Source organism: Triplophysa dalaica, chromosome 18 (genome assembly GCF_015846415.1).
Source record: "Triplophysa dalaica isolate WHDGS20190420 chromosome 18, ASM1584641v1, whole genome shotgun sequence".
In the NCBI taxonomy this organism is placed as follows: Eukaryota; Metazoa; Chordata; class Actinopteri; order Cypriniformes; family Nemacheilidae; genus Triplophysa; species Triplophysa dalaica.
The window spans coordinates 15,616,864-15,632,541 of NC_079559.1; the positions used below are offsets into that span (position 1 = coordinate 15,616,864).

The 15,678-nt window shown below is 37.9% G+C and overlaps 1 protein-coding gene across 1 annotated transcript; it reads left to right on the forward strand.

Annotated features, from left to right (window-relative positions):
• The first annotated feature begins 8,200 nt into the window (after positions 1–8,200).
• On the forward strand, positions 8,201–14,915 carry ren (renin). Its single transcript, XM_056773203.1, has 9 exons — positions 8,201–8,924; positions 9,654–9,804; positions 9,944–10,067; positions 10,177–10,295; positions 11,087–11,283; positions 11,461–11,583; positions 11,871–12,015; positions 12,670–12,768; positions 13,340–14,915. The coding sequence occupies exons 1-9, from the start codon at positions 8,857–8,859 to the stop codon at positions 13,499–13,501; spliced, it is 1,188 nt and encodes a 395-aa protein (XP_056629181.1). The 5' UTR covers positions 8,201–8,856; the 3' UTR covers positions 13,502–14,915.
• Positions 14,916–15,678: the final 763 nt, after the last annotated feature.

The following is a 15,678-nucleotide window of genomic DNA, read 5'->3' on the forward strand; positions in this document are numbered from 1 at the left end:
AGACACAATGAGTATGCAAAGAGATATCTAATATTATGTTTTAGCCACTGCAAACAGTTATAGGGCCATTGGTGGGCATTCTGCTTGGAATGAGAGATGTCACAATCAGTGTTAATTGAGGAAAAGAAAACCAGCGCTGCCCTCAACTCATTATTGAAGTGATGAAATGAGTTAAAATGTACATTCGAACCAAATATGTAACATGTTTGACTAAAGAAATGTAATACAATTGATGTCTTATAGAAAGCTATTTCTCATTAACTGGTAACTACTAGCTATTTTCTTAGGCATGCCATGAGCCAATAGCGTTTGAGTGTGAGAGCCTTCAGAGCGTTTCATTGGTTGGATGAACTGAATGAATACGCCCTACTTAACGATTCATTTGAGTCAACTGAGATTGAATGAACTGGAACATGTCGTTCATGGTCTAATGTTTTGTGTTCCAACAATTCATATCTATTTACTGATTTTTTTTCTGAAAAATAAAGGTAATGACCGGGCTTAATTTCGTTCTAAGGTTAAATAAATTATATCAAAACAGATGAATCTTTGTATGGAACATTTAATTAAACCGAGTAAATGATTTACATTTAAGCATTTGGCAGACGCTTTTATCCAAAGCAACTTACATTGTAATGTCCTATACATTTGTTTCAAAGTATGTGCAATCCTTTGGGATCGAACCCATTAACTTGCCGTTGTTAATGCCATGCTCTTACAACTGAGCTATAGGAAAACTCAACCATTCAGATTTTTAGTAGACTAAATATAATGTTTATTTATTCGACTAAAATGTTTTTCATATTTCGTCGACTAAAACTAAAATGATGGGGTTGACTAAAATGTGACTAATACATTGCAATTTCGTCAAAAGACTATGACTAAAACCAGATCAAAATTCCCTGTCAAAATTAACACTGGTCACAATAGAGCGGTACTGACAATATTTTATTAATAACTGTGTTAATGTGATGAATGTGAAGAAAATGTAAATGTAACGGCCACTGCCATAACATTAAGAGGGAGACAACACAACGCTCCGTCTAGGGTTTTTAACATGGAATGGGAAAAAATTTATCAGGTAACAAGAAAATTACAAAGGAGCACAGCTCTGCCCGGACGATCGCTCCAGTCACGGCCCTTCGTGTAAGGAAGCGGCTTTTTTAAGCGCACCGTAAAGGGTCCACAGCTGTAAGGAATCTATTCAATCAAACAAACACATAAACGCCATTCCGGCCCCTAAGGGCACACAGAGCTTTACAACAAATATAAAGATTAAATGTAACACATGTAACACCTTCCTGCATCAAAAAAAAAAAACAGGACTTAATAAATCAGTTAGTGGAGAAACTACACTTGCAAAGTCTTTGCAAAACGAGCGGTAGTATCCCACCATGCCCAAAAAACATCTCAGTTGCTTACGGTTGAAGGTAGAAAATAACAAATGGGCGCAACTTTTGCAGCCACAGGACGTACTTGACCACTGCCAATGACCCTTCCCAGATACACAATGGTAGCCTTTCCAAAATCACACTTACTCAAATTAACAGCGAGCTTAGCCCCAGCCAGCCGACGAAAAACTTGACGAAGTAAATTCACATGTTCAGGCCATGAGGAACTGAAAACCAAATCGTCAAGAAGGGCTTCACAACAGGCACATCAGCCAAAACGGTGTTAACGAGCCATTGAAAAGTGCTTTGTGCGTTCTTCATCCCAAATGCCATCACCTTATAATTAAGAAAGCCATCAGGAATGACAAATGCAGAAATCTCTTTTGCACGCTCGCTTAGTGGCACCTGCCAATAACCTTTCAACAGGTCGAGTTTCGACACATAAACCATAGACCCTACTCGATCAACGCAGTCATCTGCTCTCGGTAAAGGATAAAAATCAGTTTTTGTAACAGCATTTACACGTCGATAGTCAGTACAAAATCGAAACATGCCATCTGACTTCTGCACCAGCAAACACGGCGAACTCCACCGGCTGGAACTGGGCTCTGCAATGTTATTTTCCAACATATACTCCACTTCTTTTCGTAAATGAGCTCGTTTAAGTGGGCTAACACGATAAGGGTGCTGTTTTATCTGTGAAATTAGACCCACATCAATATCATGCTCAATAACAGATGTCTGTCCCTGAACGTCCCTAAACAACATTGGAAATGAATTAATCAATCCCATAACATCAGCTACCTGAGCTGGCGACAAATGCGTTAGTTGACTGGGGAAAATTAAGAGCCTTTACGAATTTTTCAATCGGTCCTAAACTACACATCTGGATGGACCAACATCTGCCTTGTCCATGCTCTCAGACACGAGCAATCCAACAGCGGATATTTTTGACTCTGGAGCTAAAGATTCAGCATTACCGACCTCAACATTTCTCTCGTAATAGGCTTTAATCATGTCAACATGTCAAACTCTGGAGCTTCGACGATAATCAGGAGTATCAATGGTCTGACAGCTTCTTTTGAATCACGTATGGACCAGTGTAACAAGCTTGCAATGACCCACCAAGCATTGGTAACAACACCAAAAGTTTGTCACCAGGATAAAAAAATTCATTCTCTAGCTTTCTTGTCGAACCAAGTTTTCATCTTCTCCTGTGTTTTTCCAAGATTTTGCTTAGCCAACTCGCAAACCCGGGACAACAGTGCACGAAATTGAGAATCATACTTGTGAACTAAGGTCCTTTTTGAATCAGATAGCCACTTTTCTTTTAACACCGACAAAGGGGCGCGCGGTGTGTGTCCAGAGACCAGCTCAGCTGGGCTAAACCCAAGGGACTCCTGCACCACTTCTCGTGAAGGAAAACCCTTCCTAGCTCAAAACAATAAGAATGCATCATCAATTTTAAGGTCTGATGGAACCTCTCTAGTGCACCCTGACTTTCAGGATGATAAGCAGTAGAGACGTTATGCTTAATACCGAGTCGCTTTAGTGCTTGAGAAAACGTTTGTGATGTAAAGCTCATTCCACGGTCACTTTGTACTACTTTTGGCAACCCAAAAATAGAAAAAAAACTTTATGAGAGCCTTAATAATTACCCTGGTCGTAATGGAAAATACGTAGTCGTGCACATCATAGTTATAAGGTACTTATACCCACATTTTGAACGTGGTAAAGATCCAACGCAATCAACAATTACACGCTCAAATGGTTCCGAAACCATGGGGATTGGTAAAAGCAGCGCAGGCTGAATAACCTGGTTAGGCTTCCACATAACTTGGCAAACGTGACAAGTCTGACAAAAATGGGAAAAATCTTGTTTTAAACCACGCCAATAAAAGTTTTGCAGAATCCGGTCATACATCTTTGCAACACCTAGATTACCAGGAAGACCATTGTGTGCAACGCTATGAATCCTGTTGGAACTGCATTTTGGCTGACCGTGTTGCAGTCATCAGAAGATTTTGGAGACACCCATTTTCTCAATAAAATCCCATTCTAAGAAAATACGCCTTGGGCGCAAGCCCACTCTCCTGCGCAGTTTCAGCCAATTCAAACAGCGGGGCAAGAGAAACATCTGCCCCTTGAGCAACAACAAATTTCTCAGGACACAACACCAAATCAACAGGATCTTTGCTATCAGCAATGACAGGACACGGATCAACGTTTTCCTGCAGAGGCACCGAAGACAACTCATTCACATTAAGACTTCCATTAAACGTATCGCACAAGTCCACCTCGTTTAAAACGAGACGATCAGCAGACTTAGCCATAGACCGCGTAACTGCACAGTGAACACGTCAGGATACTCGAGCACACAATCCTCCGTGTCGGTTACGAGCGATACCGAAACGACTTCAGGTGATACATTAACATCACTTCACACACTATCGGATGGAGATGGACGAACACCCAATATTTATCTACGTCCCTCTCACAAAACGGCGGAACCATCCTGCGGCAGCGGCAGCAACAGTCGCCTTGGCACCCATCTCATATTCCATTTTTCTCAAAGCAAACTGTGGATCAAGCTCACGCTTTCGCAAATCTAATTTGGCATTTTCTAACTCTACTTCCTTCTCTTTAAGTGTCCATTCTTTTAATTTAATAGCGATTTCACCTGGTGAAGGACCAGTTACCTCCTCCACATCACTTCCATCTCGTAAAGGTGCTTCTAAAACTCCCAACTCTAACAGACTACCTTTAGGGATGTTTTGCAAACTTTCTTTTAAAGTCTTATGCCTTGGAGCTATTTAAATTTTCATACAACTTTGCAGTTTGCAATAACTGCTCCTTCGTACACAATAAAAGCAGCTGTTCAGATGGATCCTCTCGAAATATATTCACTACTGAAGTAATTTCTACGCACCGGACCCTCAAAGTACTTTAATCCCAGAATTTTATGAAGGTTTGTAACTACCCAAACCTCTAAATCACGTGCACAACAATTTTAATCCACAATTTACCTGAAAAGCAGAGACGAAATTTGGCTGCTAGCTTACAACGAATAACCTATACTACAAATTCAAAACGAATTAAATTAAATTACCAAAACAATAACCACAGTGATCCCACGGCACACAAATGTATTTACCCTCCTTGGACTTTAATTCCCTAGTCTTCAGTGGCGTTAGGGGCTCGAGGCGACAAGAGGCGAGGTCCACAAACCTACCCGAAGACTAAAACATTGGGTAAATACTCACATGGAATCACTGTAGTTACTTCCGCAGTGCAGAAAAATTCAAACAATCACCACACGGACAAAACAGTCGGCCATTTTCTTTCTCCCACACCAAACAATTACGACCTACCAAAGAAATATTTACAGACGAGCCCCCAATTAATATTAAGCCACTGCCATAACATTAAGAGGGAGACTCCACAAAGCTAGGTGTAGGGTTTTTATTTAAATAACATAAAGTTTAAACAAACGTGGAATGGGAAGAAATTAATCAGGTAACAAGAAAATTACAAAGGAGCACAGCTCTGTCCGGACGATCGCTCCAGTCTCAGCCCTGAGTGTAACGAAGCAGGTTCTTTTAAGCGCACCGTAAAGGTTCCACAGCTGTAAGGAATCTGTTCAATCAAACAAACATGGTTACGTGTTTGTCTGCCCTCAGGGGCCGGAATGGCCCCTGAGGGCAGACATAGCTTTACAACCAATATAAACATTAAATGTAACACATGTAACAGTGAATAATTCATTGCCAGTATCTGGCTGACGGTTTAATATAGTATGTCGCGGTTTTGCACCTGTTAAACATTTTGCCTAAAAGTCACCATAAAACAGAGGTTAAGATTGACAATGGTGGGCAGAGCGAGGCTTCATGAAATGTGCCATACTGTGTCGAAGCTTCGAAACTTTGCGATACCCGTCTCTACGGTGACACCTAGTGGTAATATTCAAGATACGCTCAAAAAAGGTCTTAATTATAAATCGAATTCACAAATGTTGTATCAATATGTCTACTGAATAGTGGTGGAATGGTTATTGTTTTCGTTTGGCATGTTGTAGCCCCGGTTTCCACTCCCAGGTAAAATTTACTAAATATAATAAATAAATACAATAAACGTTTAAAATAGGTATTTTAATACATTCTTAACCACATTATTTTTGCATGTAAAGGCGGGGTGTCTGACAAGAGATCCCTCGTGACTGGATACTAGGTCCGAGAACCAGATTTTGATTGGCCAATGGGGAGCTATCACTAAGGGGCGAGAGCCCTGTTGACGGACCTTCGCAAGGACTCCCGGGAGCAGAGCTATCAGTAGAAATGCGTAACGACAGACTCTGGGCCATTTGTTTGACTAATCGGGGTGGAGTATCAATTGACCATTTGTCACAGCTTGTGTGGACAGCAAGTCTGCTCCCACATTCATATGCGCCGGGGTGTGAATCGCTCTGAGGGACAGGAATCTGCCCTCTGCTGAGTTCAGGTGGCGCGACCGCAACCTGCCCTGGTGATTTATGTACGAGACTACTGAAGAGTTGTCCACCCGCACTAGGACATCTAGCTTCGTAACTGCCGGAGGAAGTATTTCAGGGCCCGAAATACAGCTATCATTTCGTTCATTAAAGTCAGAAACCAAGGTCTGAACCACATACTTCGTATAGCTGTAGTCACGTGACATGGCTGTTTTGAATTGCTCTTCGGAGCAGTTTTTCGAAACATCAGCGCTTCGGGATCTCGACACAGTGTCGAAACCCAGGTTTCGCGCAAGCCGTCCCTAGCGATTGACTTATTTTCCGTATCGTGATGTAAATCCGAGTGAAACAGATTCTGAATACTCAGTATCTCAGTATAGTCCTACGTCTATTTTGTTGCTTAAGCTATGTGGTGAAGAGTTGTTGTTGAGAGGGGGAGAGGAGCTTGCAGGTGTCATATGACGACGCTAAATTTAATATTATCATTTTTATGTTATGCAATAAATTGTCCGTAGGGTGTGAGTGCGTGAGTGAATGAGTGAGTGTGTGTGCCCTGTGATGGGTTGGCACTCCATCCAGGGTGTATCCTGCCTTGATGCCCGATGACTCCTGAGATAGGCGCAGGCTCCCCGTGACCCGAGGTAGTTCGGATAAGCGGTAGAAAATGGATGGATGGATGGATGTTATGCAATGTGTATACACGATTGAAGGTTAAAAACACTGTATTTTCCACATACCGTGCGTGTGTTTGTATCTCATGTTTGCCCCGCCTTTCTGAAACGCACAGATTGTTAACAAAGCTCATCGATTTGTAAAGCGAGGTGTGCAATGATCGGCTAGTTAACCAGCGCGTATCGATTGGTTAAATACTGCAAACATCAGGTTCCGTAGCAATTGTAAGACTTGCGTATAGATTTGGGCGGTCTTAGTCAAACCATACCACGAACTGACGTTGCTTTGTCGGGGTGTGGTTACACGAGGCGTTTCAGGCAGGTCTGGGTGTGCATTTGCTTTTAGATAGAATGCATCTTTTGTTCCGACACTTTAATTTTTGCAATTTTACGTGTCTATTACATGCGTGTGCAATTTATAACACACCAAAGACACAGAAAAATCTGCAATCTCCTGGGCTCAAACCCACTGCTTTGCACTGTTAACGCAATTCTCTTACCACTGAATTAAGAAAGTTAATTAAAGAAAAATAATGGTATCCACGCATAATTAATTTATAATAATCACCACATCACTGTGTAAAACACTTAGAATATTCATGTTTGATTTCATGGTGACTTTAAAAGGGTCAATTCACCCAAAAATGAATATTCTGTAATCATTTACTCACCGCCATGCGGATCCAAAATAGTAATATATTAATTTTAGTAATAATATTAGTAATAATTAATTTCTTTGATCTGTTGAACACAAGCAAAGATATTTGAAAGAATGTTTGTAACCAAACAGTTCTGGGGCACTATTGACTACCATAGTAATTTTTCCCTACAGTGGTTATCAATGGTGCCCCAGAACTGTTTGGTTACAAACATTCTTCCAAATATCTTTTTTGGTGTTCAACAAAACCACAAATTGTATGCAAGGTTGGAACAACTTGAGGGCGAGTAAATTAATATAGAATTTTCATTTTTGGGTGAACTGTCCCTTTAAGTGTCACAATGGTTACAAGTTATTTATCCTAGCACTCCTAATTTGAGTCTATTTCATTGGTGAAAAGAAGGAAAACATTTGAGATAAATTTGACTGATAACTGTTCATTTATTTTTTCAAATTGAATAGATATTGTTATCATACTTTTTTGGCCACGATAAATACAAAAAATAAAATCTGAAATTGAGCTTAAGTTTTGATCAAGCTTCAAGTTTTGACTAAGAGACACTATTATAGATTTTCGTATCAATAAAATTAATCAAAATTTTAGCTTTGATGATCTATGCAATATGATGAATACACAAAGATGACATCTTCAATGATTTATGGACCCCCATACCCACAGGAGGCAGGAAAGTTTCAGGGAATGAGGGTAAATGAGACTGGCCAATGCCCATAACTGTGGGAAACCCAGCTCTAGACATACACATTGCCCTTAGGTTTAGAGGTCACATGTATTTGCGAGTTAAATGCCAGTAGCTGCCCTTACAAACAACCCAAGAACGTCAGTACCATGGCAAAGGGGGGATCAGTGATGTAAATGTGAAACCACTCATAAAAATGATAAAACATGTTTTCTCATGTAAAATACTTTAGTATTGTTTACTGCAAAATTACTCTTATTTGAATTAATTTGACATAATGTGGTAAGGAAACGAGTGTCAAGGAAAAATTGCCATTGTTGTTATCACTAGAAGTGGAAACATCTAAACACTAAATGTATCATACAAGGTAATTTTAGCAATAAAAGCAAATTAGAATCAGGGTTTTACTTTTCCTCTCTTTTAAAGCATCACAAATTTTCACATCCTAATGCATTAGGATTATTTCTCTTTCAGGTCACTCTAGGTTAATAACTGAGTCACGGGCTGTCAAATCATTCAAAATGAGCTGTTTCTTATTATCCAGTCATTCCCTTTCATGGATGTTGTGATTGATTAATGGCAATAAGGGTTAGCTAAGATCACAAACGCCATTGGTTTATAATTTTTTTACACTGCATTCACATCTCTGATGTCCACAGCAGGACGTTTTAATAAATGTAGTGGTCTTAAATCACTGTGTGTTACAAGTTCCCGTGGACCAAAAGGTCAGGGAGAAAGGGGGGTTGAGAATAGACAGAAGGGGGGGAGTGTCAGGGTCAGAGTGGAGTGCAGGAGAAATAGTATAAAACATAGGAAGAACATCTCTTGAAAAGGAGAGTAAAATTAGGAAGACGCTTGTGAGGAAATCGAGGGCATAAGAACTTTAAAATATAGTTAATTGGTGGGTTAGTGTATTATTTGAGTTTTTACAGTGATTTGATCCATCTGGAGAATGAAAGTGCACTGCTTGGCTCTTCTGGTACTGTTACTGTCAGCCACCAGCATAAAGGCCTTATGGAGGTAAGTGAAGTGACACTGTATTCCTTTTTGGAGAATGGACTTTCTGTGCGGTTGGGTCATAACATTAGGCTTGAACACAAATCTATATACTGTTAATCTACAGTGAGTTAGTTTTATTGTTTTTAAAAATAAACATATTCTCCACCTTTATTGTATACACTTTGTCATGCTGTTTTATATAAAAGTAACACTTTGGGAATACTTTATTATGATTGGATAATCTACATTTGTTACATTATTTTGGGATTAATATTTCTGTAGATCCAGGACATAAAACGGTATGCTTTATAATTTTGACTCTTTCGATATTATGCACACTTTTTACATTGACAATTACACATTTGGCCGAGGCTTTTACCCAAAGCGACTCATAGCGAGCAATATTGTTTGATTACATTGTACACGTGTTCCCTGGGAATTGAACCCACACAACCTTTTTTGTTGCTCAAACAAATAATGAAATTTCAGGCCTGAAATGTTGAATTTCTAGTTTAGTTTGTATGTTTAAACTTTCTCAGAATCTTTTAGCAGGATTTTCTTTTTTGAGTAAAATTCACAACTGGTGTTGTGCTTTGCATTCTTCTTTACTACCTTAGGTGTTGTGAGGGAGAACGTTTTAATAACTTGAATATAGAATCCCATTTCTTCCTAAAATTTGCTGAAAATGACAGACAGTGCTGATGACGATTATGCAGAATCTGAAATGAAACACTTTTCTCTCTCCATCAGGGTAAAACTGAAGAAAATGCCCTCAATAAGAGAAACCCTCAAAGAAATGGGCGTCACGCCAGATCAAGTGTTGTCTCAGATTATGCCAAAAATGAATGAACCTTCACCCAAAAATGGCACTGCACCTACACCTCTGGTCAACTACTTAGATGTAAGACCCCAAAACAGCAATATTATTTAGCAATACCACTATTTAGTCCTTATTAATTATTATGCATGCACAAGCATGACAGTGTAAACAAATAATTGTACTTCATTTGTATTTTGTTATCTCTCTTGTTTGTTTTCAGACACAATATTTTGGTGAAATTAGCATTGGTTCACCAGCGCAGATGTTCAATGTCGTGTTTGACACTGGGTCTGCCAATCTCTGGGTTCCCTCAGAAAGTTGTTCTCCTTTATACACTGCCTGTTGTGAGTCATTTGCTTAAAGCTGAACTCAGATATCATAAAAATCATGATTTTTGCTTGAAAAAGCAGCAAGATTTGCTGCTTTTTTATTCCATTGTATATATTTTTTTAGTCACCCACAACAGGTATGATGCTTCCAGATCTCTCAGTCACATTTTTAACGGCACAGGATTCTCCATACAATACGCGTCTGGAAATGTCAGAGGGTTTCTCAGCGAGGATGTGGTTATTGTGAGTAAATTAATGAATTATTAATATTTATTAAACAAATATCGTTTATAAGAAATAAAGCGTGATAAATGTGTCTCTTCAACACAATTTTGACCTACATTATATACAACATATACAACATTATGATTTGGTTGCGTTTTCAAATGTCACTATTAATATTATAATACACTCTTAAAAATAAAGGTGCTCAAATGGTTCTTCACAGCGATGCTATAGAAGAACCATTTTTGGTTCCACAAATTTTTCTGTGTACTACAGTAGGTAAGCATCAGGATTTCTTTAGATATGTTAATTGTGTTAAAATACCTTTCCCTATAGTTTAATTCATAATAAAAGCACCATCTCTTTAAAGAACCATCTCTTTCTTACCTTTTTAAAATCTAAAGAACCTTTTTTACCACAAAGAACCTTTTGTGAAGCAGAAAGGTTCGTCAGATGTTAAATGTTCTTTATTGAACCAAAATGTACTTCTATGGCATCGGAGAACCTTTAGAAAGACACATTTTTAAGAGTGTATACTACATAATATAATGTATTATTTAATTATTTAAACCCTACCTTTGTATCATCATGTCAAATAGATGTTTTATGTGAATGCAATGCATTGAAAAATATTACGATTTTGTTAACATGCTGTATATCAAGTAAAGCTCTTTGGAAAGATCCATGGATATCAGAATCCAGATACATTTTCTTACAATTTTACCTTGGCACAACCACGCCCCAAGAATGATACCAATATCTTAAAAATGCTACTGGGATGGCTTAATTCCTGACCTATTATTTTTTAGGTGGGTGGTATCCCAGTGGTCCAAGTGTTTGCCGAAGCAACGGCTCTCCCTGCTATCCCGTTTATCTTTGCCAAGTTTGACGGTGTGTTGGGAATGGGCTATCCACATGTAGCTATTGATGGAATTACACCTGTATTTGATCGCATCATGTCTCAGAGTGTCTTAAAAGAGGACGTTTTTTCGGTGTACTACAGTAGGTAAGCATCAGGATTTCTTTTATGTTAATTGTGTTAAATACCTTTTCTTATAATTAAATAATAAAAGCAACCTTATTTAAGCAGTTTGGTGATTCTTCTGTGTAAATAAGGTTCAACGACACAGTAGCAGTTGATTTGAGATCATTCATGTTAATATATATTTATTGTCTGTATAAGGGACCCAACACACATACCTGGGGGAGAGCTGGTGTTGGGTGGCACAGACCCAAACTATCACACTGGATCTTTCCACTATATCAGTACCAAAGAGGTGGGCAAGTGGGAGATACTCATGAAAGGGTAGGATCATTACATTATTGCCATACATTTTTCACAGCATTGGAGATTTTTGGGTCTGCGGCTTCTTTCAGCCCGCGTGGATCTGTTTCACATTACAGTAGATATCTAAGATCAGTCTATACATGCTATCCAGTAGCCACCTGCTTCTTATTTTGAACTATGACTCAAATTATTTCCAGAGATTTCAGATAGGTAATCCATCATTGCACTCTTTTCTCTTATTCTTTCAACACTCAAACACTGTGTTTTTGTGATGCACATATTACAGTCTGTTTCAATCTCTGCAGAGTTTCGGTGGGAGCAGATATGATGTTTTGCATGGACGGCTGTAGTGCTGTTATTGATACAGGCTCCTCCTACATCACAGGCCCCGCCTCCTCCATATCTATTCTGATGAAAACAATCGGTGCTGTTGAACTGGCTGAGGGAGGGGTAAATTTTGCCTTGCTTTAGACATAAATATTAATTCATAAGCATTGGTTAAGTGGTTTGAGAGCCTCAACAAGATGGAATTAATTTTCTGCACCTAAAATATAACTTGAAGTTTACCAAAAAATTAAGAACTTACATTTTCAGTTTTCACAACAATATTATGACACTGTCTTTAAATATCAGCAGTAGTGTTTTTATTATTATTAAATATAATATGAACAATATGTTCCAGTTTCAAAAACATCACATGAAGAAGGATATATAATTACTTGATTAATGGCTTTCACATATCAAAAGAATATAGTAGTAGTTAATCACATGCTGATATATTAAATGCACACAAAGAAACATTTCATAGGGAGTTCAAGATGTGTTAAGGATTAATCCTGTTTCTTATTATTCGATTTCCTTTTTCTCTTACTCAACTCCATGAGAACAGCTGCTTTGGTCTGTCATGTTTGGCTGTGTCTCGTAAATAATGTGAGCAAATGGAGTGAATGTTGATATATGTTGGTGCTCAGAGAGTGTGAGTGATTGAAGATATTGTATATGGAAAACCCTGCATGTTTTTCATATATCATGTTTAAAGTGTAGTGTCACCTCTCTCTCTCTCTCTCTCTCTGTCTCTCTCTCTCTGTCTCTCTCTCTCTGTAGTACACTTTGAGCTGTGATCTGGTCAAGTCCTTACCCTCTGTGGCGTTTCATCTCGGTGGTCAAGAATATCCTCTTACAGTAGATGACTATATTCTTTGGGTAATGCCCTTGTGTTTATGTTTAATGTAAAAGAACCATATATCCGTAGAGTGTGTTAAGATTCACCAGTCTGCAGTAGGATCCAAAAGCCTGAAACTACTATTTTTTATTTTTTACATGAATCATTTTCCTTTACAAAATATAAGCTTATGTGAAAATTTGAATGGGTCCCCTTTTGCTTTGACAGCATTCACTTGAGCTGGCATAGAGTTTGTGCAAAACCCGATGATTCTTATTATCACAGCATGATCTGAGAATGATCCAGAGAACATATGTGTGCTTCCATGGATAAAAGAAAATTTGAACTTTTGGGAATGTCACAATGGACTCATTTAATGAATGACTATAAATAATGCATCTTCTTAAATAGTTTTATTCAATTAAAAAAATCAAATAACAACAATTCTTTCTTTTTAAGTCCTGAAACACTTAAAATTAGAGTTTGAGTTCCAGCTCTCAGCTTTTTGGATCTCACAGTGGGCCTTTTGTTGCAACTGTCAATTGCATTTACCTTCTCTCCTTGCTTTCCTCTCTGTTCTCTAACGTTACTTTTTTATTATTTTCTCTACAGCAGTCAGAGTTCGGCGAGGACATCTGCACAGTGACATTCAAAGCGTTGGATGTGCCGCCCCCTACTGGTCCACTCTGGATACTGGGAGCAAACTTCATAGCTCGATATTATGCCGCATTTGATCGGAAAAACAATCGCATTGGCTTTGCTCCAGCAGTCTGACAATCATTGGGTTCACTTTAACTTATCCTATATTTAAGTTATATTGCAGTTAATAACATATTATTATAACAAACGTACATAAAAAAATCTAAAATTATATTTTTATAAGATCAGAGGCCGATGATATACAGAACCTGAATGACGATTTAATTCAGAGTTCTTATTTATTTTCCTATAATCCAAGTTTGGGTTAAGATGGTGGTGACTATCAGTAAAAGACTTGTCGTCGATGAATTCACAACAAAGGAAGAAATGGGTTTAAAACCCCTTTTCTGTGGCAGAGCAGGAGGAAATAAAAGAGAATGTTGCATTCCCTTGACATTTGGTTTTAGTTTAAGTGTTTATTAATAGCATTTAAAATGACTAAGAAGCAGTTGAACACAATAGCACACAGTAGCCTGCTGCAAAGTTTGACTAGAAAATAGGTTCATTGACTTTATTTAGTAGATTTTTGCACTATTCAATTCTGTTTTTGTCTTATAATTCCTTTTATTTGTGTACACAAAGAAAATATAGAAGCACTTGTCTGTCCAAATAATGATTGCAACACAATATAAATGCACTTATGTTCAGGTTTGCGTTCAGTACATGTGTGTATAGTAGTAAATTCATATCAATATCTATAAACTGGTTTCACATATAATAATGTTATACTCATGTCCTTTATTGTGTGAATTATAGACTTATTGAGTGAATTATCTTAACAAAATAAACAAACATTACTGCACGTACGCACTTTTGTGACCCCCAACTCAACTTCTGGTACAGATTCCCAAACAATATAGTGTCTGTAGATTATCTCAATATAATCAAAAGAAACCGAGGAGAACCGTTACTTGGCTAAACTTTCCTTTCCAATATTTTGAATTTATGTCGATGTCCCATACGGTTTCTTTAAATGCGACCAAACTGCAGGTCCCATTCTACAAATTGTTTATTAAATACAATAATTCAAATTAATATGAACAAAAATTAAATAAAATATAAATAGTTACATTATTAGACACTAGCCCAACACAAACCAGAAGTTAACTGGGGGTCAGACGCGTGTCCGATGAAACGGTCTAGAACCGTGAATAAGTCAAATGCAACTGGACCTTTTTTCATTGCTTGTGCATCTTTCAACATCCCAATCCAAACAACATGTTGGACAGCAATCAGAGGTCAGATGCATTGAAATATAATAGGACATTTAAATGTTAGTTTGTAAACTAATGGTACTGTTGTAAACTGAAGGTACTGTTGTAACTAACTGTACTGTTTTGACAAAATGTTTGTATGCTCTCCAACTTGTAAGGATAAATGAATAAATGTAAATGTCCCTGTGACCAGCCTCATCAAAGAGGCAAAGATAAGTCTCACTTGAAAGTGCTACAAAACATCCGGCCTAGCCAACAGCCGGAGAGCATCTTAATATTTCTGGAACGTTCATCAAAGTAAACTTATTAACTGAAGACATTCACTGGTTCTAGTTTTTGATGTTTTTTGTCTGTCCCAGTCTGTGCGTGTTTGAAGACTTGCTCATCTCGCAGCGCATCAATGGAGAAAGATGGAAATGGAATGTGATCCCCTGCTGATGCAGTCATGCTCAAGTTGCCTTTCCCAGCAGGAGCTACAGATTTTAGTACTCCGTCTCTTCTTCTCTCAATCCATTCCTCCCTTTATCTCCTGCCATGTATTTCTCAGATGGATTTTAATGTTTATCATCAGCGCTGTTCGTTGTTTTAGCCATAGGTAGGTGCTGAAAAATGCAACGCAATTATGTCTCCATAAATCACTCCCATTTCTTTATTATACAGAATGTGTTATTACACAAAATGAGTCTAGTAAAACCTGTTAAACCAAAAGATTAAGTTCACTGTAAAAAACTGTTTTCATGTCTTTTGAAAGTTTTTCCCCTATATTTCAAAAGTATTTTCTGTAATTTGATGATTTTTTTAAAGAGTATTTAAAAAATACACTGTAGAATCCTGTAAAATTTGATGGGGTTTTACCGTATTTCAACAGAACACTTAAAAAAATCCAGAATTGTTTTCATTGCCAGCAGCTGGGGTGACGGTTAAATATTTGAAATATAGCATTTTACTAGTAAAATTAAATGTTTGCAGGAATTTCTGACAATTTTTCTGTAATTTGATGTTGTTTACCATGTTTCAAAAATTATATATTTTAGATAA

Coding starts and splice junctions, on each gene's coding strand:
- ren (XM_056773203.1), top strand. CDS start 8,857: ATGAAAGTGCACTGCTTGGCTCTTCTGGTACTGTTACTGTCAGCCACC. Junction 9,805..9,943: donor CTCTGGTCAACTACTTAGAT/GTAAGACCCCAA, acceptor GTTTGTTTTCAG/ACACAATATTTTGGTGAAAT. Junction 11,284..11,460: donor TTTTCGGTGTACTACAGTAG/GTAAGCATCAGG, acceptor TGTCTGTATAAG/GGACCCAACACACATACCTG.